The sequence below is a fragment of the Gadus morhua genome, chromosome 7 (assembly GCF_902167405.1).
Source record: "Gadus morhua chromosome 7, gadMor3.0, whole genome shotgun sequence".
Classification (NCBI taxonomy): Eukaryota; Metazoa; Chordata; class Actinopteri; order Gadiformes; family Gadidae; genus Gadus; species Gadus morhua.
This window is the reverse complement of record NC_044054.1, coordinates 8,698,236-8,721,602: the sequence shown is the minus strand read 5'-3', so window position 1 is coordinate 8,721,602 and position 23,367 is coordinate 8,698,236. Positions and strand designations below refer to the sequence as shown.

General features: G+C 40.7%; 3 protein-coding genes across 7 annotated transcripts in view; 2 read left to right on the top strand and 1 right to left on the bottom strand.

Annotated features, from left to right (window-relative positions):
- The first annotated feature begins 1,887 nt into the window (after window positions 1-1,887).
- On the top strand, window positions 1,888-13,740 carry pln2 (phospholamban 2). 2 transcript variants are annotated; one of them, XM_030360034.1, is made up of 2 exons: window positions 1,888-1,993; window positions 9,770-13,740. In XM_030360034.1, exon 2 carries the CDS (start codon window positions 10,360-10,362, stop codon window positions 10,519-10,521), a length of 162 nt encoding a protein of 53 aa, XP_030215894.1. In that variant the 5' UTR covers window positions 1,888-1,993; window positions 9,770-10,359; the 3' UTR covers window positions 10,522-13,740. The 2 variants fall into 2 exon arrangements, with proteins under 2 accessions (XP_030215894.1, XP_030215895.1); XM_030360035.1 differs by having other exon boundaries at window positions 1,907-2,159.
- Window positions 6,384-9,029, top strand: LOC115546513 (uncharacterized). Of its 2 annotated transcripts, XM_030360029.1 has the most exons (4): window positions 6,384-7,501; window positions 7,601-7,828; window positions 7,943-8,241; window positions 8,363-9,029. In XM_030360029.1, the coding sequence occupies exons 2-4, from the start codon at window positions 7,642-7,644 to the stop codon at window positions 8,717-8,719; spliced, it is 843 nt and encodes a 280-aa protein (XP_030215889.1). In that variant the 5' UTR covers window positions 6,384-7,501; window positions 7,601-7,641; the 3' UTR covers window positions 8,720-9,029. The 2 variants fall into 2 exon arrangements, with proteins under 2 accessions (XP_030215889.1, XP_030215888.1); XM_030360028.1 differs by having other exon boundaries at window positions 6,384-7,828.
- A 3,709-nt stretch (window positions 13,741-17,449) lies between the features above and the next one.
- fam184aa (family with sequence similarity 184 member Aa) overlaps window positions 17,450-23,367 on the bottom strand; it is a 51,787-nt gene continuing 45,869 nt past the window's right edge. For 2 of the 3 annotated variants that reach the window (XM_030359969.1, XM_030359970.1), the window contains 3 exons: window positions 22,711-22,828; window positions 19,262-19,366; window positions 17,450-17,715 (listed from right to left, as the gene is read on the bottom strand). In XM_030359969.1, the coding sequence (XP_030215829.1) occupies window positions 17,707-17,715; window positions 19,262-19,366; window positions 22,711-22,828 (232 nt within the window). In that variant the 3' untranslated portion in view covers window positions 17,450-17,706. Of the gene's footprint in view, window positions 17,716-19,261; window positions 19,367-22,658; window positions 22,829-23,367 lie in introns of those variants that run through there. The other variant, XR_003977228.1, reaches the window with a different exon arrangement.

The window sequence follows — 23,367 nt, the reverse complement described above, 5'->3', positions numbered from 1 at the left end:
GTAAATACTGTGTATTTAGAGTGTATCTTTAACTTATCCGTTTATACGAGATACTGTAATTTTTGTAATTCTTTATAGTATCGCAAATTTTACTTTTTAAAGTACTGTTATAGTTGAACATTTGATATGTATAGGTATTTTGTATTTAAAGGTTCATACTCATTATTATTATAATATATACCTTAACATTTTACTTTTTATTTTAGAAGGCTGTTTATTTTACTTTTTGGCAATGCAAATGTATACTTCTCATGCCAATAAAGCTTTTTTGAATGAGAGAGAGAGAGAGAGAGAGAGAGAGAGAGAGAGAGAGAGAGAGAGAGAGAGAGAGAGAGAGAGAGAGAGAGAGAGAGAGAGGTCTTCACCAGATGTCCTGCTCTACTCCGAGACATGGTCCCAGACTAGACCAGTTCACCCAGTGAGGGGGTCATGTCCTGGTTCTCTCTCCACCAGTTGCCCTCGTTTGGTCTCTACTCAAGAGAATTGAGGCAAACGTTACGGAAAAACAAGTAAAAATAACAGTTGGAATGAGTCAACCTTATATGGTCACTGGGCACGTCAACGCTAATGGAAAGCTACGCTATGGGAGGCAGCAGGGAGATTAACAAACTGGCTGTTTGTGCTGTTATGGACGTAGCTTCTGTGCTAACACATTGACAACAACTAGCATGGAGGAGAGAGGCAGCAACATACAGTGCTGTCATACGTTATTATGTTTATTATAATATTCAAGTTGACCTTCAACTGTAATATGGAAAAGGGTTAAGATACTTTTATAATATTGTCTCTTGTACATTATGGCCTTGTGTTTGTGTGTCGTTTCTATGGCAACAGTGGACCAGTTTGTGTTGAGACACAAACTGACAAAGTTTCAACTGAGGTTATTATTTCATTATTCTTCCAACAACCTTCAGCTTCTAAAAAAGTCAGCAAAGATAATATGTCAGGGGTCAAATGTCAAGATTATCAGCTCTGCTTGTTATTCTGTCCAACGAGAAATATCACTCAGCTATTCTATCCTTCTATTCTCTCCGCTTGGAAAATGAAACAAATAAACATGGAGAATGTTCCAGCAAACTGAACAAAGAAAAAAATGGTATGCAGCTAGGCACCTCAGATATGTAGCCTTACATGGTGAAATACTGCAGTTGAGAGAGAGAGAGAGAGAGAGAGAGAGAGAGAGAGAGAGAGAGAGAGAGAGAGAGAGAGAGAGAGAGAGAGAGAGAGAAAGAAAAAGGCCGAAGGAGAGTGGGAGAAGGAGAGAGGAGTTGTGGGGGAGAGAAAGGTTGTCGAAGAGAGTGATAATAGGACTGAGTGAGGCATCAGGGAACGCGTCTGAATACTTTTTGCCTCTCCTGGCATTTACAGCCTCTCTCGCCCCCTCACCCCCCCCCTCCCTGCCCTCACTCTCCCCAGCCCTCGCTGGAGATATGGCGGCCAGCTCTTAACTCCTCTCTCCTCCTCCCTCTCTCCCTCTCTCCTCTCTACCCCTCTCTGTCTCTCAAAAGTTAAGTTACAGTTTTATTTATATTCTAATAATTTAAAGAAACCTGGTCAGCCATAGGCAATTAATCTGTCACTGTATTCAACGTGGTTGTTTCGAAATAAAATCAGATTCATTGCACCAGAGCTTCAGAGAGATTTGTCTCAGTTAAGGTGCACACACACACACACACACACACACACACACACCACACCCTGTTTTTCATCAACTTTATGGTAATGTTCCCCTCTCTCTCTTGCTCCCTATTCCTCTCTCTCTTGCTCCCTATTCCTCTCTCTCTCTCTCCCTCTCCCTCTCCCTCTCTCTCTCTCTCTCTCTCTCTCTCTCTCTCTCTCTCTCTCTCTCTCTCTCTCTCTCTCTCTCTCTCTCTCTCTCTCTCTCATGTTCCTCCCAGCTCTGCCAGTGCAGTCCAAGCTGCTCTGCAAACGTCAGCCACAGACCCTCTCTCTCTCTCTCTTCTCTCACATCAGCCGCTCTTCCTCTCTTAAGGTAGGAAACTCTACTAGTCTAACTAACTCTAACTAGTATAAACTTCAAGCTGTACCGGTCAACCACTGAGCAATACGCGAATCATTCACAATCGAACAAAAGGAAAACATTATCCAACCTAATCGAACAAACAACATTAGAATAGTCTACATCTGAAAAATGAGAAGTAAGTGAAAAATTTGAATTGCATTCTTCAATTGTAACTTTATTTTCCAAAATACTGTTAAATCAGATTTCCTTATTTGTCAACGGAACGGGTTTATGTGATTAAAACGCATCGTATTGTATATTAATTTGACAGATATAATTTTAAACGATTAGAAATAGAGCAAAATGGGTCGGAATCTTTTGCCACTCTCACTTCTCTTGGTTAAGCTCTCTCTCTTTGTCTTGGTCTCTCTCTCTTTCACTGTTCTCTCCTTGTCTCTCAGAATGTGTCACATGACGAACTTCGTACATCCGTACTAGTACCACTAAAACGCCCAATACTAGCAAGTCAAGTCTAGTCTGCTCTGAATGTGTTACGCAACTAACTTCTAGTTCATCCAGTTATACTAGTAGTGAAACACGAGTCTAAATTGTATGAGGCTGTGTGTGTGTTTACGTGTGTGTGTTTTTGTGTGTGTGCGCCTCTCTCTGTCTGTCTGTCTGTCCATCTGTGTGTGTGTGTGTGTATGTTCGTGGGTTAATGTCTGTGTGCTTCTCTGTCTGTCTGTCTGTCTGTCTGTCTGTCTGTCTGTCTGTCTGTGTAAGTGTATGCGTGAGTGTATCTGTGTCTGTGTGTGTCCGTCTGTGTATGTGTGTCTGTGTATATCTTTGTGTGTGTGTGTGTGTTTGCATGTGCGTGTGTGTGTGGCCTTATCAGTTGGTAACGTCAGCAGTTGTTGGAGAATACACAAAAGTGATCAGCCTCACTGCTATGGAATGGAAAACAAACAGACACTGACAGACACACACACACACAGACACTGATACACACACACACACACAGACACACGTGCAGTAAATTAATGGTAAATCATTAGAGATGTCCGATATTATCGGCCCGATATTAGCATAAAAATGTAATATCGGTCAATATCGGTATCGGATTTTTTTTTGCCTTAAAACCGATTTTTTTTTATTTTTATTTTTTATTTATTTTTTATTTATAGCTCAAATAAATGTTTTCAAAATTGTGCAGTACAGTGCACATTGTAATTGACTCATATTTGTGCATTTATTCAATTAAGGTTATTGAGTTTTAGTTAAAGAAACATACTGCTATGTTGCACATAGTTGTTCAGGTACAATGTTTTATCATTTGTGAAGTCAAGTTTGCCCTATTTGTTGTGGGCATTGTCAAGATTATCTCAGGGAGAGTGTAATCCAAACTGTTGTCTGAGACCATTAAAAAAATAAAAATAAACATGGCACTTTTCCCTTAAATTAAGTTGAAGTATTTTTCTTATTTTGCACAGACAATGTTAACATTTGGAAAGCCTTGTTGCATTCAAGAATGCATCCAGTGGGGCATCACAATAACATTAAGCATGTTGTGTTAATTCCACAACAGGAGATATGTAATGTTACCTAAATTAGGGTTGAGGAAAAATAAATAACCCAAATATCGACATCGGTATCGGCTGATATCGGAATCGAAAATTTAGAGTTGGACAATATCGCATATCGGATATCGGCAAATAAGCCAATATCGGACATCCCTATAAATCATCAATGGTAAATGAAGATTTACCATAGTTTATAATTGTATGACGACTGTTACAGATTTGTTATTCTATACAGGGCTCATTGTTTCAATTGTACCTTATTTTAATATCTCCTATTTTGAATGTCGCACAATCTCCGAAGGCACAGCAACTTTTTGTTTGACTGCATTTCCTCTATATGTATGTGACCATATAGGTCTTGAATATTGATTCTTGAAGCAGGTGATCCATCTCCCTGAGTGAGTGTGGTGATGGCTGGTTTAACAGGTTGAACACCCCAGCCAGGGAGTGTTGGGGTGTTCAACCTGGGAGTCCAACATAGGAGTCCAACCGGTTTGAGTCAGTCCAGGCCAGTTTGGTGGGGCTGCTGAAACCAGCCATCAACCACACACACACACTCCACAGAGCCTAATGTGTTTCTTCTGAGAAAACATACTAGCTAACCCCAGGGAAGGTCTCGCTGTAAGGCAACATAGCTAACCAATGAACCCCTAATGGGCGGCATGTGGTTCAGCAGGTAGAACCTGTTGGCTGGTATCCTCAAGGTTGCTAGTTCGATCCCCGTCTCCTCCTAGCTGAGTGTTGAGGTGTCCCTGAACAAGACACCTCACCCTGACTGCTCCTGACCAGCTGACGTCACCTTGAGGGTTAAGAAAGGAAAAATAGAATGAAATGCTTTTCCCAATTGTACATTTAATTTATTGCTCATCTAACAAAATAGTAATTTGTTCCATGCCTATTGTTATTGAGCAATTTGCTAGCACCTACATAACGCACTTCAAACAACAGTTGCAACTATAGTTTGTAGCAAGTGTCTTGGCACACAATTAGATTAGGCAAGACTACGTCTGTAGTGACAAGGCCTACAATTTTATTAGACCATAGATCTAATTATTTTTGGCTATTTATCTGCTTACCTTGCTTGCCATCCAAGCTTTCAAACGCGCATTAGTGGGCTCCGAACTCCGAAATCTCTCCGAACTTTTCACGCGCAACTGACGTATCAGGTGCAAGGTTTTCAGCGAATCAACGATCAGAGAATACTGCGGTGAAAATGTTGTAGACAGATGTTACAGCTGTTGGCCATAGAACCTAGAGTTCCGTCGAATTTGTTTTATTTGATTTGTATTATTTTTGTAGCTTTAAATACATCCCCTTGGTAAATGGCATTACTAACTGTACATTGAAAAGTATTTTCGGCTCAATCTAAAACAGGGGTCTCAAACTCAAATTACCTGGGGGCCACTGGAGGAAGAGCTTAGCTGAGGTTGGGCCACAAGTACTCAAGTATTGCTTAAAAAGGGTGTTTAGTATACAAAAAAAACTGTTACAATTTTCTCAATATTTATTATTAACAGTTCATCAACAGTTCAACATTCTCAAAGTGCATAAACAGAACATAAATAAATTCCTCTGAAAAAAAAATATTATTTTTTTTAATTTAGAAAACAACTGTTCCAACCTTCACAGTATTTATTATTACATAACAGTTCCTCAACCGACATTTATTATTATTATTATTAAATTTGTATTGCAATTAGAGCTGTCAAGCGATTAAAATATTTAATCGTGATTAATCGCATTAACGTCATAGTTAACTCACGATTAATCGCAAAAAAAAAATATTTTTCTATGCTAAATATCCCTTGATTTCTTTGTCCCATAATTCTTCTCATTTTAATTCTCTTATCAACATGGTGAAGCTTGCCTTGTGCAAATGATTTTTTATTGATAACAACATTGGCATATACTGATCAAAACAGGACGATATAAAAAAAAGATTCTATAGTGCAATTAAACGACTGCTTTGAACAAATGTCATTTGAACATAGCAGTCAGGCTACTGCTTCTTTGTTTTGAGCCAAAGAAAATTATTATTATTTTTTTTTGCGTTAATTGAGCGATAAATTTTTTAGCGCCGTTAAAATTGGTTTGCGTTAACGCCATTAATAACGCGTTTAACTGACAGCTCTAATTGCAATGTAAACAATCTCAAAGTGCATGAACAGTAATTATAAACATAAATTCCTCCGGAAAAAAATGTAATTTTAATTGTACCTTTTTTACCCAGGGAAGTAAGAACAAGTCTCTTTTTTAAGTGAACATTGAACAGTTCTTCAGAACATAGGACTCTCTTGTCTACTTTTTGCAGCCAGAGACCTGACAGCGCTTTCTCTCACACAGCTGAGCCACATTTGGCTTGAGGGAAGACGTAGTTGACCATAAATGTTACCTGACAGCTCGGTAACACGCTCTGCCACTGTGTTAGGTGACAAGCTGATGCTGGCAAACTGAGCTCTCTTTTCGGGGCAGACAATACTCGCAGCCTGCAACATACACTCCTTAATAAACTCGCCTTCTGTAAAAGGCTTTCCTGCCTTAGCGATCATTTCGCTCAGTGTAAAGCTGGCCTTTACTGCTTTATCAGCCTCGTCGGTTGGTTTCCTAAAGAGAGTTTGTTGCCAGGTGAAACATTTCTTTAGGTCTGTGACTCGCTTCTCCCTCTCATCTCCCCGGTATTTCGCATACTCCTCGGCATGCCTCGTTGAGTAATGGCGTCTGATGTTGTATTCTTTGACAACGGCAACTTTTTCAGCACATACAAGGCAGGTAGGGGTTCCCCTGTGCTCAACAAAAAGATATTCTAACTCCCACCTTTCATGAAGTTGTCTGTGGACATCGTCAACCTTTCTTTTCCCACTGGGTTTTGAGAGGGACATGATGTGACGCTACGCTTCCACTTGGTGTCACTCCATTGCTTGCTGCGTTTCCTAGCAACCTGGCTGGCTGCCTGCTATGGTAGCCCATGCGGGCCAAAGCGCGTTTGGTAAAGACACGCGGGCCACATTAACATTACATACTGACGACCACTCGAGGGCCACAAAATGTCGGCCGGCGGGCCACAAGTGGCCCGCGGGCCTTGACTCTGAGACCTCTGATCTAAAAGGTTTAAAAACAGCTTTCTCTGCCTGCCTTCTATTATTGTTTGAGAACCAGCGCCACAGAATGGCCTTGAATATATACTACACTCATAAAAATGATTCAAGCACTTCTTAGATGTGACAAATTAATATTCTATTTGTCTAATGAAATATATATTAATTCAAATAAAAACCAAAATAGTTTAACTCGTACAACTTAAAATGTATTCATCGTCTCCGCTGACGCTGCTGACCTATCCGTTCAACCCAAAAAGATTGAGGTCAATGACGGAAGTATGCGCACGTGAGGTGACCACGCCCCTCTTTCCATGCCCTGAAGCAGCGCGCCATTTTGTTCATCTTCTGCCTGCAGCGAGCGACTTCAATTTACTCTCGGTAAGTTTGCATTTTTTTCAGTAGTCCCAAAGTGGGAGCTATTGCATGCTGTTCTATAAATTGGCATCTGTAAAGTTGCCGTGATAATGTAAAGAACAGAAGAATTTCACATGGTTTTTTAAAGGTTGAGTTGGCAGGCAGTGGCTGTGTGAGGCCTCATTTCAGTTTTGAGCTAGCTTAATATAGTAAAACTGATTGGGCTCAATTGATCCATTATGACAAAATGGGGTTTGTGGTTAGGATGTGTAAAAAATAGTGGCTACATTGTGAATCATCAAAAGATAATTTGATGTTGGTGATTAATGTGCCGCACCAGACATTTTTTGTGTTTGTCTGTTGACAGAGTCTACTCAGACGCTTCATAAAAGGTACTACACGATATCACTGCCTTGCAGCTGACCAAACTGGATGTCACAGACAAGACCATCTGGCTCAGCCCACAAAACATCGGCATTGGTCTAGGTGCAGAGTCAGTCCTTTAGGTAGTGTGATGTTTTCAAAAGATAATTTTACAAATGGTTAGGGTGAACCAGGTGTCATTGAAGACATGTTCTATATTCATGGCTAATTTCTCTCTCTAGAGAATCAAAGGTGCAGAGCTCTCGAGTTCAAGAGAGAGTGCATGCAGGGACTGAGTAACATGATCAAGAAAGTGCAGGACAAGAGCCCCCTCAAGTATCTGACTGTTAGGCAGATGGTGTGCCTGGATCCGTCAGTAATGTATAGAGAACCAGAAAGAGGCAGGAATCACATGAAAGGGCTGGTTCAAAGGTTTCTCCAGGACAAACAGCTTACTGATACTTCTTCGGGTAAGAATAAGGCAAATTATAGGCTACACATGAATTTATCCTCAATCTAATTAGCTGGTAATGCCCACAGATTTATCAATGTTTTTCTCTATTTTCTCATTTGTTTTGTCGTAGGGGATGTCATACTGCAGCAGTTTGACAGTCTCCTGTCCTTGGAGAGCCGGAGTGAGGACTTCCTCTCCTTTCAACCCATGCAGAAGAGGCTGGACATCTTCCTGAGCAGCGCCATGGAGCCTTATCCCGAGCTGTGGGCCTTCTGCAAGAAGCTGCTCATCCTCTCCCACGGTCAAGCTGCAGTTGAGCGTGGATTCTCAATCAATAAAGAGGTGGAGTCTGATAACTTGGCGGAGGATACTGTGGTCACACGGAGACTGGTGTGTGGCTACATCATACAACATGGAGGTGTTACCAAGGTAAGATGACTCCTGTCTGGAGTAGTAATATGCTGTTGACTTAAAAGTTGATAGAATCAACATAGTTGGTCTCTCGAGTTTGTCACTGAATCTGGTTCTCTTTCCCCAACCCGATACCCAGGTTCCACTCAGTAAACCGCTACTGGAAAGTGTAGCAAGGGCAAGGACAAGGTTTCGTACCCATCTGGAGACCAAAAGAAGGAACAGGGAGGCAAAAGACCAGGCTCTCAAGAGGAGGGAAGCAGAGGACTGTCTTGAGGAGCTGAAGGTTAAGAGGAGACGTGTACAGGAGGTATCTGAGGGTCTGGCTAGGGATGCGGACAAGATGGCTGAGGAGGCTGAAGCGAAGGCAGGGAGCAAGATGGCTGGCCTGATCACCAGGTCAAACATCCTGCGGAGAGGCCATAAGGAGAAGTTGGCAGAACTGGCTCTCCTTGATAAAGAGATCGCTGCTAAGAGTGCAGAGCTTAGGAGTTGACTGTGTGATCATAATTTTATTTATTGTTGAGTTGATTTTCATTGTTTATTGTTAAGGAGTCTGTGCTGTTGGCGTAAGTACTCACCACTATGCTGCAATATTCCATCATTCCATAATGCTTTACAGTCCACATTTTCACATTTGTTGAAATAAATGACCAAATTTTGAACAAACGTTGTCGGTAGGTCTGTAAAATAGGCCGTGAAATAGGTATTAATTTTTATATAAGTGGTCTTAAAAGGGACTTAAAAAGACTTGAATTTGACTTGAACAAATCTGTAGGAACCCTGTAATAAAATAACCTCAAACAGCTAATGTCTCATGTATGTTATATTGGGGTAGGGGGTAGAATGGGAGGGGGGGATTTTTGAATAATTCATTTCCAATGAACCATATATTTTTAGGTTGAACAAACACAATTTATTTTAACTACTTTAATATAATAACTTTTGTTTACCTCTCTTTGTTACAAATATGCAGTGGTAACTCAATCTAATTTCATTAGATAGATGAATTTAGTTTCAGCTGGACCAACTTAAAAAAAAATTGGTAGATGAACTCAAATACATTGTATTGAATCGATGGACTTGTTTTAGGTTGGGGTAGCATATATTTATTGGATGGAAATCCTGCCCACAATTTAATTGAGTTCATCCAATGAGTTGTTTTTTTGAGTGTACAGCGTTTCTACAGCTAGATACATTTTCACAAAAATTCTGAAACGCATCAAAGGAAAACAGATAAAAAAAAGATTTTCTTTCGCATGTGTGGAGGGGGCCTTACACTCCTCTCCGGTCATTAAGAAGCAATACGTCTAGTCTAGTCATTCACAGAAAATTAACAGATTGAGAGGGGAGAAAAATTGATTTTCTTGCGTGTGCTTGAGAGCTAGAGATTGATGCTGAAAGCGTGAGTGACAATCCAGATGCGTGAGAGTTTGCAACCCTGCTGAATGTATTCACAAAAATGTCATTCATCATTCACTTGATTAGTACTCTTAATACATTCTAAATTGTACCCATTACTTGTCTTTTCTTCATTTATCCACAGGTGACCATCAGCTGTAAAGGGAAGAGTGTGACTGCACCGTAATCTTTTTAAATGAGTTTGCAATACCAAGCATCGACACTGATCTGGTCCAGATCTTCATGACACAACCAGCCGCTGCAAGGCACAGTTTGACTGAAGTCTTCAACTTCAGTCCAGTCTTAAGCTCCAGTCCAGAGTTTGACAAAAGTCTTCAACTCCTATCCAGAGTTTGACGGAAGTCTTCAGCTCCAGCCCAGTCTTAAGCTCTAGTCCAGAGTTTGACCAAAGACCTCATCCCCAACTCAAACCCAAGAAGCCTGGTGAGCTTAGAACTCAAGACTCAACTCACGTGACTGACGCGCCTAAGACACACAGACACACACAGACACAAAAACACACACACACACACACACACACACACACACACACACACACACACACACACACACACACACACACACGCACACACACACACACACACACACACACACAGACCCACAGACAGACCGACCCACAGACAGACAGACAGACAGATACAAGCCTGACAGACAGATAGACAGACCGCCAGCCAGCCGGATAGCCCCAAGGCCGAGACCCAGAGCCCTCCCAGGATGGAGCGCGTGCAGCACATGACCAAGACGGCCATTCGCCGGGCGTCGCACATCGAGATGAACCCTCAGACCAAGAGGAACCTGCAGGAGCTCTTCGTCAACTTCACCCTCATCCTCATCTGCCTCCTGCTCATCTACATCATCGTGCTGCTGAGTAGCTGAACACCCAATGAACTGACTGGAGGTGGTGGAGGTGGTGGAGGTGGTGGAGGGGGGGGGGAGTTTGGGTTTGGCCTACTTTCTTTTTTGGGGGCAGCAGTAGCTCAAGGAGGTAGATTGCGTTGGCTGGTAATCCCTGAGTAAGGGTGTCACCCTACTGGCTGACACCCTGCCTGGTCGACTCCGCCGTCGCTGTGTGAATGTGTGCATGAATGGGTGAATGTCCGCCAATATTGTAAAGCGCTTTGGATAAACCCACACCACCACACGCACACACTTTGACACACTCACCTAAAGGACAGAAGCACACTTAAATAATTTTAAAGGAGACATATTATACCACCAGGTGTGAGTGTGATTAGCCTTACAAGCCGTTTCGAAAAATATGACATATGACATCACTAGTGGGCGTGTCCACCTAGATCTGTGCTGGATATATCAGTCTACCAGCCTACCCAGTGGACTGTAGAAAACGTTGCTCATCTATCCGTCATACATCTAGGTGGATACGGCCATTTGTAATGTCAGAAGAGGCCGATTTTCAAAACAGCTTGTAACTGCTAATCACACTCACACCTAGTGACCTAATATGTAACCTTTAAAGTAATACTCTTGAAGATTGTCATGTTAATGTCTGCTAAAGGTTTGATGTGTTCATTCCTGCCACTAGGTGTCGCTAAATCAAAACAACAGCAAAGGCGTAGTAGCGAGTACCGTGGCATCATGGGAGTTGTAGTCTTCGCCGCCATTGCCGAAGAAAGCCCATTTGACGTCACTGATGTGGAATTCCTTATCACGGAGGAGTTAATGTATTATAGGTTAATTCACGGTACGTTTAGTCCCGTTATGTCAGTTACTACTATTGAAATAGTGTAACAGTCAGTTTTATAACATGTAGTGCCATTAGGTGGCGCTCCCTTTGTTTGTTGTGCAATTTAAGGTTGAACCTGAAGCAGTGTGCGTGCTCCGCTATGAGTAACTATGCAGTCTACGAGTGAATTCTCCCTTTTTATATGTTTTATTTTGTAATGAGTTGGTGTAGGTAGGAATCTCGGGCTATGTTCTTTGACGCATGTATGCTTAATAGATATAGTGCCGTTGAGACCTGTACTGTGTTCCAATATCCATACTTCCATGAGTACACTTAAACACAGTACACCACACTCACTAAATGCCCTAATTTTCAGATGTCAGTCATGTAAAAATCAATTACTCCGTGGTGCACTAACCGCAAATTACGATCATGACTGCCTCCGCGGCTCCTCCCCCGCAATAAACATCCCGCTTTGGACTGTAAACTCTTATGCCTAGCAGCTATAAAAAGCTATAACAGCTATGAAAACTACAAAACGACTCCATTAATTCAGGCTATCTGGAAAATGCGCCGACGTTGGCTCAGCCTGGCTCCGCCCTCTTCCGCCATGTGGCTAAGATGGCTGCCGATGAGTACGAAAAATGTGCATCTATCCACACTGTGCGGTTTGACCTTTTTTTAGTACACTTATTTTCGCCCCGATCTTAATTGGAACGCCCTGCGTACTCAAGCTAAGTATAGTGAGTGCGGATAGTGTGGATATTGGAACGCAGCACTGGGTTGATATGGTTGATGGTTGAATCCCACATGTTGCCTACAGTGACATCCCACGTTATAACAGCCACAAGTAACATAGCGTTAACTTGCCAACTTACAATTTGAGTGTTGATATCTGTGGTCAAAATAATCATAATAAACATAATGAGCATGTTGGACGTTGTTTATACTTCATAACGTTACGGTACGCATTACAGTGTTTCCCACAGAATTCGGTTTTGCTTCGCAGAGGTAGCTGATGTTGAAAGTGTTTTTGGTTTGTTTTTTGAAGTTAAAAAGATATTCAACAGATATTCTGCTCTGAATTGCAGTGATGTGACGCAGGGAACTAGGGTCGCTATCATCGGTACGCTTTCCTGTGCAACATTTCATAGCATTTTGAAGCTAAGCTATAGAGCACACATGGCAATTATATGAAAACCGCTATTGACCCAACTTTAGCTCTGCTTGGCTCTGGGTCTCTAGATGTTTTGTGGACAAAACTGATTGAAAATGATAATAGTGTTGCACTTTTACTGTTCATACTGTCCTTGGCTGTGTGCACGAGAGTTAGTTGAGTTACTTCGTGAAACACTTAAGAACTTAAGTTTTTTCAATCAAGATTCATATTATAATGCACGCACACACACACACGGACACACACACACAACCACGTGAACAGGTTCAATGTTTAAGGATTTTACTGTTTCATAACATAGAACAGAAACCATGATATAAATATAAACACTATCATTCTAGGAATTTTCATTATTATTGTATTGTATACTTCTCACAAAATCGACTGTACACAATATTGTGCAGGGTTGCAAAAAAAATATCACATTCATGAACAAAGCATATTATTTATTACAAACGATCAAAAGTAAGACTTGGTTTATATATACTGAAATTACTTGGACTGTCACCTCCTGAAGAAAAACCTTTCCAGCACTTTTACATTTATTGGAGCAAACTCCTGCAACATGACAACGTTAGTTTATGAATGCCCATTCAGATCATTAAAAAACAATGCCATTTCTAAACAATGTTTAAAATAGTAAAAAATATATATTGAAAATTCACACATTAGCATAGTAAACAGGAGACTACTATAATTTAGTTTTCATTTGGTTAATTTAAAAGGATTAGATATGGAAGAACTTTAAGTTTGTGCATTTAAGTAAAAAATAAAGTGACGTTGTGAACATGCCAAAATCCTAATCGATTATCGAGTGCAGATACATCCTTTTTCCTTGAGTGGAGGTATATATTTCATAACGTTTTGAATATTCTCAAAATTTAAACCAAAATTTCTCTAATGGGAAGTTTAATCAAAACTCTTTGACAATAAAGTAACGGGGGCTAAGTCTTTGAATGTAGAAATGTATTATCAGGTTGTGGAGTGACGTACGGCGTTTGGCCAGCAGTTGACTGGATTGGAGAATAATGTTTGGAGCACTACGGATCTGCCGGGTTGTCCCACAAAGGTATAATGCATAAAGGCTTTAATGTTGATTGCTTGTATGCAGGAAAACACAATGTAAATCATTGTAATACTTCACAGTGTTCAAGGTAGGGCTAATTGGTCAAGAGGCGTGCCCCATATTTATTTGCATTTTAGTTTAATTGTTGCAAATAAATGGATGAATTCGTTTTTTTGCATTTGTTTTCTCAAATATATATGTGTAGAAAGATCCTTCCAAAACCAAGAAACTATTTAAAAAAAACATGAATTTGCTCTCTTGGTTGCAATAAACTGTTTAGTTTAATTAAGGAACGTCAAATTATGTGTCTAGTTTAACCGCTTGTAAGTTTACAAATGGAAAGAATAAAATAAAATAATAAAATAATTAAAATATTAAATAATTCCCTTCAAGAAGATTTATCCACTTTTGTAATAAAAAAAAGAAGCTGTTATGCTACAATTGTCAGCAGCTTTTAACAATACTTATTTGATGTTGTACAAGTTCGACAATATTTAAGGTTTCGATATCATATCCACCTAGTTTTGCTGCTTCGGTATTAAAGTCAAAAGGATTGATGGAAGTACATTTATAAATCATGAACTTAATTGTACAAGGTTTCCTATAAGACAACCACTCAGTAACATAGTCTTAATATTTTTGTGCTTTTCAGGTAAAGCCCATTGAAAAAAAATATTTTAGACACATTTTCTTATGGCGTTAAACTCAGTATGGCGGTCTGGTATCTAAGTTAAAGGTGAAATATTACACCACCAGGTGTGGGTGTGATCGGCCAGTAGGGCGTTGACTTATGCCCAAAACCATATTTGAAGGTCGTTTGTTTATTAATATTAATATTCGAATATTTTCGAATATTTATTAATAATATTTTGACCATTAAATAAATGCCTTCAGTAAGACCTGGATTGGGCTTTCCGGGGTTGTTTACCGGCGTTGTTATGGTTACCGGTAGGGGTGCAACGGATCACAAAACGGTTTTTTTTTCACGTTTTTTGAGTCACGGGTCGGATCATTTTCGGATCAACAACAACAATAAAGATAACAAGACAAATGTGACTTTAAATAAAATCTTCAAATGTGTAAAAACAAAATAAAGTGAAAGATTAGGTAATAATCCTGCTTGCTTTAAGCATAGTCAATATTTACAAAAAATTGCATCTGAGGCATTATTCCTTCTTCTTTTTAACATGGATAGTAAGTAATCCCTAACCCTGGATTTACAATTCAGGATGTCTGCATTGCCTGGGGAGAGTTAGTCTATACTCTCCCATGGCAATGCAGACATCCTCATCTTTTTTTTCATCAAGTAGGTAGCGAAATACAGTTTCTGTCGTTTGATTTGGCATTTTGTAAATCCATTGATTTCGGTTGGAAGACACATTGCTCATTGCAAGGGAGGTTGGTTGTAGTCTTTTCGCTCGGTTCTAGCCCTACTGTTGATACGGAGAACCGAGCGAAAAGACTACAACCAAACATAAACATGTCCGGTTCCGATTTCCGTTTCCATGGGATTTACGGAACGCCAAATAAAACACAACAGAAACTGTATTTCGCTACGATACTTGATGATGTTGTTAATACTGGAATTGTCCTTTAAACATGCGCTGATCACGTGAACGCACAACTTTTTTTTTTAATTAGCCGATCCGCGGCTCAGTTGCGTCCCGAACCGTGAGGGTTGATCCGTACGGATCACGGGAAACCTGTGAACCGTTGCACCACTAGTTACCGGTCTTGCGTGTTCCAACGGTTTATTAGGTTTCTAATAAATCGCTGTCTAATCAATACTTCATTCACTGCCTCTTCCGTGGTCATTACAATATTATGAATAGACTGCGTCGGGTTCTCTGACGTCTCTCCCTCTTGGCCTGCCCATAACAGGTTCGAATATTAAGGGCTGCCTAATATTCGTTCGAATTTTGAATTATTTTTTGATATTCAAATTATATTCGAATAACGAAGTTCGGAGTCAAAGCCATATTGGCCGGTGCAAGCCGTTTTGAAAATCGACCTCTTCTGACATCACAAGTGGGTGTGTCCACCTAGATTGCTGGATAGATCAATCAACCAGCCTACCCAGTGGACTGTAGCAAATGTTGCTCATCCATCCGTCACAAATCGAGGTCGACACGCCCACTTACCACTTATGTTATCAGAAGCGGCAGAACTTCAAAAAGGCTTATAACGGCTAATCACACTCACACCTGGTGGAATAATCTGTCACCTTTAAATAAATTGGTGACATTTCCCCTAAACCTTCAAACGTTTCGTCTTAAAAAATTTCCTGATGACCTCGTCAGATAAGATAATAACCACTTTAATTTGGGTCATATGACCAGAAAACTAAATGGTGGCAGGTGATAGGTCTCCCTAGGTTATTAGGATTAAATAATGACTTTAAGTGATAACAACAAATCAGTTTACCTTCCTATTTTATAGGAAGGTAAATTGTGAAATCGATGGCAAGAGAAACTTTACGGTATATATTCAGATAGAAAGCAGTGTGAGGCGAATGACTTAGGGAATTTTTGAGTTTTGGAATTCAAATCGGTTTTAAAAAAGCGAATGTGCATCAAGAAAAAAAATTGGGTTGCAAAGAAACAATCAGCTTTTTTTCTAGTGTGGGTGTCTGATTAGAGCCATTTTTTTTTATTATTGTGCATCAGCAATGTTAAATATTATATTATTCCACTAGGTGTGAATGTGATTTGCCAATGCGAGCCGTTTTATAATCGGGCTATTCTGACATCACAAGTGGTCCATCTAGATGTGTGCTGGAGAGATCAGTCTACCAGCCTGTAGTGGACTGCAGCAAACGTTGCTCATCTATCCGTCACACAGCAAGGTGGACACGCCCACCTGTGATGTCATTAAAACACAGGAGGAGGCAGATTTTTAAAAGGGCATGTAACGGCTAATCACGCTCACACCTGGTGGTGTAACATGGGACATTTAAAATGTAAAAGAGAAACACTAAAACGGAAAGACAGCAGCTTTGACAGATTTTTTTTGTTATTTAACCATCGTCTGTCCTCACATGCTTCGACGAAGGGGTCCCGTCTTAACAGAGTCTAAAGGTTGGTTTTTGGTTCCACGTTGACGCGACGGAATGACTATGCAGTCACTTCGACGCAGTCGCAAACCTGTTTTGGTTCTGTTTCGGGTCTTCGTGTCGCTGTGCAATTCATCGCCCCACCGGTAGGGGGCGCTATGTTTTTTGTAAAGACTGACCGACCGACCAAGACTCATGTGATGTCTATCGTTGATAGCCTCATTGTAGCCTATTTGTTTACCTGCCGGCTTTTCCCCTGTCCGACCAAAACACACTATTAAAATGGCGGTGTTTAGGCAAGTGAAACCGGAAAAGCGAATGGCCGGAAATGATGTAGTTAGCGGACCAATGACAGCCCTTGCTGCTGCATCGCCTTGACACAAGGTTAACATTTTTGGGAGGCGAAACTCAAGCCCTTGCGGGTTACGCAAGGAGGGTCCGCTAGGACGTAATGGGTCCGTAAACCCCCTTGCGTTGCATCGACGTGTAACCATAACTCTACCTTTAGCTGTGGATCTTAACCGACACAGTTTGGATGTTGACATGTTTTAGAACGTTTTGTCTGCTTGTAAAAAGCAACAACACAGTGCACACACTTAAACATGCGATTCAATCTGACTGGAAGACAGAGCTTACTTTGGAAGTCCACCTTTTAAAGGTCCCATATTATACCAAGAGGTGTTATTAGCCGTTAGAAGCCGTTTTGAAAATCGGTGTGCGTGTCCACCTAGATGTGTGCTGGATATATCTATCTATATGTCTACCAGCCTACTCAGTGGACTGTAGCAAACATTGCTCATCTATCCGTCATACATCTAGGTGGACACGCCACTTGTGATGTCAAAATAGGGCGATTTTCAACACGGCTTGTAACGGCTGATCACATTCAAACCTGGTGGTATAATGTGGGACCTTTAAACTAGCCCTCTGTCTGAACACACGTCTTTTGACTCAACGGTTTGTTTTTTGTCGGAGAGGGCAATGTTGCAACAATCGCTTGTTTCTGTTTTACTGGTATTTCATAATTTCTTTCTCCATGCGCCTCCTCTGATTGGTCGTTTGTTGAGGACATGTTCATAGCTTCAGGAAGGCTAAGAAAAGGGGAAACAAAGGTAGATTAAATTCGATTTAATTGAATATCTTATCATATCATATAATTTCATTTCATTTAATATAATTTCTATTCAGTTGTATTTGTATAGCCCTTAACCACTGGTAATGTCTCAAAGGGCTCAACAGGCCAAATGACAACTCCCTGACCTTAGCCCACAGGAGGGCAAGAAAAAAACGACCTTAGAAAAATCTCTCTTAGGAAATAGCGGTCAGCATTTGGGGATTTCCTTTCAATATAGCCTGGGTGTAGAAATGTTATTTGAATTATTATAACATTCCGACATAATACATCTGGACTGTACGTCCACATTTACAGTCTCTTAGAAGTGAAGTTGATCTTCGCAGATAAAGTCAAAGTCCAATAGCTAGCTCGCTAGTCTTACGATAGCGATTAATAGTCGAATCCCTCTCTCTTTCTGCCACCTAAATTATGACATGACGTAATACCAACAAACAACCAACCAAACCTTTACCTTGGCGTATTCTGCTGCGTTATGGCACCTGCTTGTGACCAACAGCTTAATGTCCATCAACAGCTTTTCAAAGCTATTCTATGTTAGCATACCTAGCTGACCGAAATATTAACATCAATCAGTCTCTATTCTAATCATTTTGTGTTGTGATGTTTAATGAAGCACAACCACAACAAAAAAGGTGTTTCCGAAAAGATCAATTTGTTTCCTTAAAGGTGGTAACAGTATTTTATATTTTAACATTATTTTAGGCCCTTAAAATAGCTCTAAAATAATGTTAAAATGGGGAACATAGGGATGACCCCCTCTGGTCCCTAGCTAGCTAGCTAGCTCTGTTTCCTCTAGAGGTAGGTGACTGTCTCTTCCTTCAGAAGACACATAGATATATATACTCGCTAGATATCGCCTGAACCTACGTCAGACGTGTGTTTGTGGTAATGATACACAGAAAATTCAAGATCGATTTATAGATATCTTTTTACTATCATTACCACAAACATGTCAGAAAAATCAACCCGCGGCAAGATGGCTTATTAAATGTGATATCTAGTCAGTATATTTATCTATGGACGCTAGCTAGCTAGCTCTGGTCCCTCCAGAGGTTGGTGACCGTCCCTACCATGAGCTGAACGCTAGTAGGTATTGTCTGAGCACTGAAAATACCCTGTTTCATCACCAGGTTGGATGTTAGCTAGATGTGACAAACTAGATCAGCAGGTAGGAAGACCAGAGGGGGTCATCCCTATGTTCCCCAGGTCCTATGTTCCCTGGGTGCAAAGGGTTAGGGTCAGGTTTAGGTTTAGGGTTAGGGTGAGGGTTAACCCTTAACCTAACCCTTACCATAACCAACCGGAGGAGAGGCATTCTAACCAATCACAGGAAAATCTGAGGCGAAAAAAGGCGGTACATGCCCCTACCATCCTACGAAAAAAAGATTTGCTCACAGGGCCCTTGTTCCCCGGTCACATACAAAGCGGGGAACATAGGACCCGGGGTACATAGATACGCTCCCGACCAGAGCTAGCTAGCAGGCGTCTAAATGGAGGCTCACCTTGACCAGTGGGTTGATCACGCCAACGTTGGCACTGGAGTTAAACACTTTGCTGAAGCCTGTCTCTCTGTTGACCAACTCCAGCTGGTAGAACTTCTTGTCATCCTAGCAGAAAACAGTTTGTTTTTAGGAAACTTTTGAGTTTTTTTATTTGCTAGTTTTCTCACCAAGTTACAACGTCAAACGTTTCTTTAAAGCGTACACACATCTAACACATTGAGCACTTTGCAGGCACAACGCACAAACTTTAGTTGTAATACTTTAAAGGGTGACATTTTATGCCACCAGGTGTGGGTGTGATTAGCGGATACAAGCCGTTTAAAAAAATTGCCACAAGTGACATCACAAGTGGACATGTCCCCCAAGATGTATGAAGGACAGAAAAGCAACGTTTGCTACAGTCCACTGGGTAGGCTGGTAGACTGATCTATCCAGCGCACGTCTAGGTGGACATGCCCACTTGTGATGTCAAAAAGAAGAAAAAAAAAAGAAGAGACAGATTTTCAAAACGCCCTTTAGCGGCTAATCACACTCACACCTGGTGGTATAATATGGGACCTTTATCACTTAACATTCATGATGCTCCATTTTTTTTAAAGTAGCCTGTTGAGTAAAATGTTTGAATGGACCAAAAAACAAACATACTCAGACAGCTGGTGATCTTAGGATAGCTAGCGTAGCATTCAAGCATGAAACGGTTCTTCTTCAATGCTATGCTTACAGTAAGCTCAAAATGGAAGTCTGACGTCGCTGCTGAATTGGCAGAGCTAATATTTGTATGTGCCGTCTTTAAAACCCCAATTTGTTTATAGACAATGGAAACACGGTAGCAAGAGAGATATAATATTAGGACGTATTTCACTGAAAAGCTCTGGGTATGAGTAGCATGGTGGTTAGCGAGCCTTCAGATCAGGAATAGTGCCGTTTTGCGGACTCATTGCAAGACCACTTTCATCATGAAACTGTTATTATGAAATATTCTTAGACTTAGCTATTTAATTAGCACACACCTAACAGTACACTTTGGCCTAATAGTAAATACTTCAAACTAATTCAAGTAACATAATTTGTTCTGGTGGGAGTTTAGTTTTGTTTAGGGTATAGCCAAAAATGGAGAGCGATATTGCTGCTTTCTTGGTAGTTCTAACATATTGCATTTGGAAAACATTCAATAGCGTCAAATACATAACCCTGAAAAAATGATGTCGTAAAGGCAGATAGTTTCAGCATGTGTGTTTTAATGAGAACTTTTTTTCTTTTTAGACAAGTTGTCCCAATTCATAAAAAGTCTGACAGTATTTGTAAAACATGAACACATAGGATTTGCTTTTTTAAGTATAAAAATAACAGTGTATTGCATATATAAACAACTGGTCAAAATAGTAACGTCCGTGCATTTTTTATTGTGTTTTTTCGAAAAAGACAAAACTTGTGTCTTTATCACCCTAACCCTATCTTTTGTGGCACTTGTTCACACATACATACATTTAAAAGAAAAACTACAACTACCAAAAGTGCAATGATAAAGTTGATGATATGTGATGCACAGCAATGAATCATCATGAATGTGATTTCAAATGAGTGATGGCTCAACTGAATTTCCATGTAACATAAATTGATGCAACACACTCCGTCTTTTTGTTTAATAAGGTTAGAAAACAATGGCAGTGCATTTAAACGCCTCTTCTAAAGGCTCAGTCATTGTTCCACGTCGACGCAACACAATGACCACGCAGACGCTTGTGTGGACCTGGTTCAGCGTCAGGTTTTAGTGAGCGGACCAATCACAGCCCTTGCTTCTGCGTTGCCTCGACTCAAGGCTATCTTTTTTGGAAGGCGCACGTCAGGCCCTTGCAGTGTACGCAAGAAGGGTCCTTAAGGACGCATTGCGTCAACGTGGAACCGTAACTCAGCCTTAAGTGTAAAGTGACACAAGGGACAGGAAGACGTTAAACGCATCGTTTCCTCCCAAGCTCCGGACCAAACGTCGTGACTTCAGGACGGCTTTGTAAAACCTTGCATCTAAAAATAGTTTTTTGAAAACTCGCCCAGACAGACGGTTTTATTTTTAGACTTATTTGTCACTTTCAGCCTTCGTTTTCTTTTAGTTGTCTCCAGATCCAGCAAAAATAACAACAATCATCTTAAGGTCCCCAATTATACCACCAGGTGTGAGTGTGATTTGCTGTTACAAGCCGTTTTGAAAACCTGCCTTTTCAATTGCTTTAGTGACATCACAAGTGGGCGGTTCCAATTAGGCAGTATTTCAAAGGGCTTGTAATGGCTACTCACACTCACACCCGGTGGTATAATATTTAATAAAGGCCCTTTTATAGGTGGACACTCCCAATTGTGATGTCACTAGAGGAAGATTTTCAAAACTTCTTGTAAGGGCTTATCACACTCACACCTGGTGGTATAATATGTCACCTTTAAGGATCCGATTACAGGTGGATTTTAATTAATAAAACAATGGGGTTGGCCGTAGGTGGAGCAATGTAGCAAATTAGAAGAACAACTTTATTTAATTAATTTGCGTTTTTGCTGTGACGTAAAATATGCCTTAGGTCATTAAGCCAATGGGGGATGGGGATTGCAGATGTTCCCGTTGTGATTGATGCAAGTGAGGACTGTAAACGTTTCATCAGGTAAACGGGTGTAGCAAAGAGTGTTGAGGAATTAAAATGGTGTCCTTTACTTTGGGTATAAATAATAAAAAAAAAAACTTAGGAAAAGCTTTATAGAAAAGGTTTGTATTACAACCTGACGTGTCTTGGGTGGGTGACAAAACATCTTTAAAATGAAACAAGACAAAAAATGAAATAAAAATCGAAATCAAACACATTATTATTCCAGTTTTGGATTATTAAAATGGATTATGTTTAAAAAACAAAAAGTTTTTACCATATTACTATGTCAAATGACACCAAAACCGAGAGAGAGAGAGAGAGAGAGAGAGAGAGAGAGAGAGAGAGAGAGAGAGAGAGAGAGAGAGAGAGAGAGAGAGAGAGAAAGACCAAGAGAAAGAAAAAAGAAAGAAAGAAAGAAAGAAAGAGAGAGAGAGACCAAGAGAAAGAGAGCGAGAGAGAGAGAGAGAGACAAAAAGACAAAAAAAACGAAAATAAATTGCAAGAAAGGGTGAGAGAGTAAGAGCGAGGAGAGAGGGGGGAGAGAGAAAAAAGAGAGAAGGGGGTGTTGGTTAGACTACTTCCTGAACAGGGGGTGCGTGTGACGCTAGCTAGCTTACGTTAGCTTCCGCTAACTCAGTTAGCTCCGGCTAGCTAACGTTAGTTCCGGCTAGCTCCGTTAGCTGCGGCTAGCTGTCTGGCATCCCTGGTTAGCTGAGGCTACGTGGAGGTGGGTGGTAGGTGGGGGGGGGCCTGTGCTCCCTCTTATTCGGCATTGTACCCGTCCCACCTGTGCCTGCGCCCGGTAGTGTCTCTACGCACCACTAACTTCTTGACCAGCGTCTCTCGCTCCGTAACCATGGCGCGAAGCTCGGCGATGGCGGCCAGGTCCTCCGGGCGGCTCTCGCGGTTCCGGAACTTGTCCTCCGTGCCTTCGAGCCTGGTAGGGAGAGAGAGAGAGAGAAAGACGCACGCAGGCACACACATAAACACACACACACACACACACACACACACACACACACACACACACACACACACACACACACACACACACACACACACACACACACACACACACACACACACATTCACACACATGTACGTACTGTTAGGGGAAGCTATGTTGGAGCTAGCTGAGGTGGAGGGGCGGGGGCACGGGTGAGAAACAGGGCAGGTGGACTATATAAATAAATGGGTAAATATATATAATAAATAAATATTGATACAAATACATACATATATCTTCATATTGAAGGTAAGCAAGCATACGGTATATATATCTATATAGATATTTATAGATATATGCCTAATTTATATATAATATTTCTCCACATTGAAGGTTACTCAGCCTACAGTATATATCTACATATATATAGTTATTATTTCAGCCTACAGTATCTATATCTATGTAATAACTCAGCCTACAGTATCTATATATATATATATATATATATATATATATATATATACTAGAGC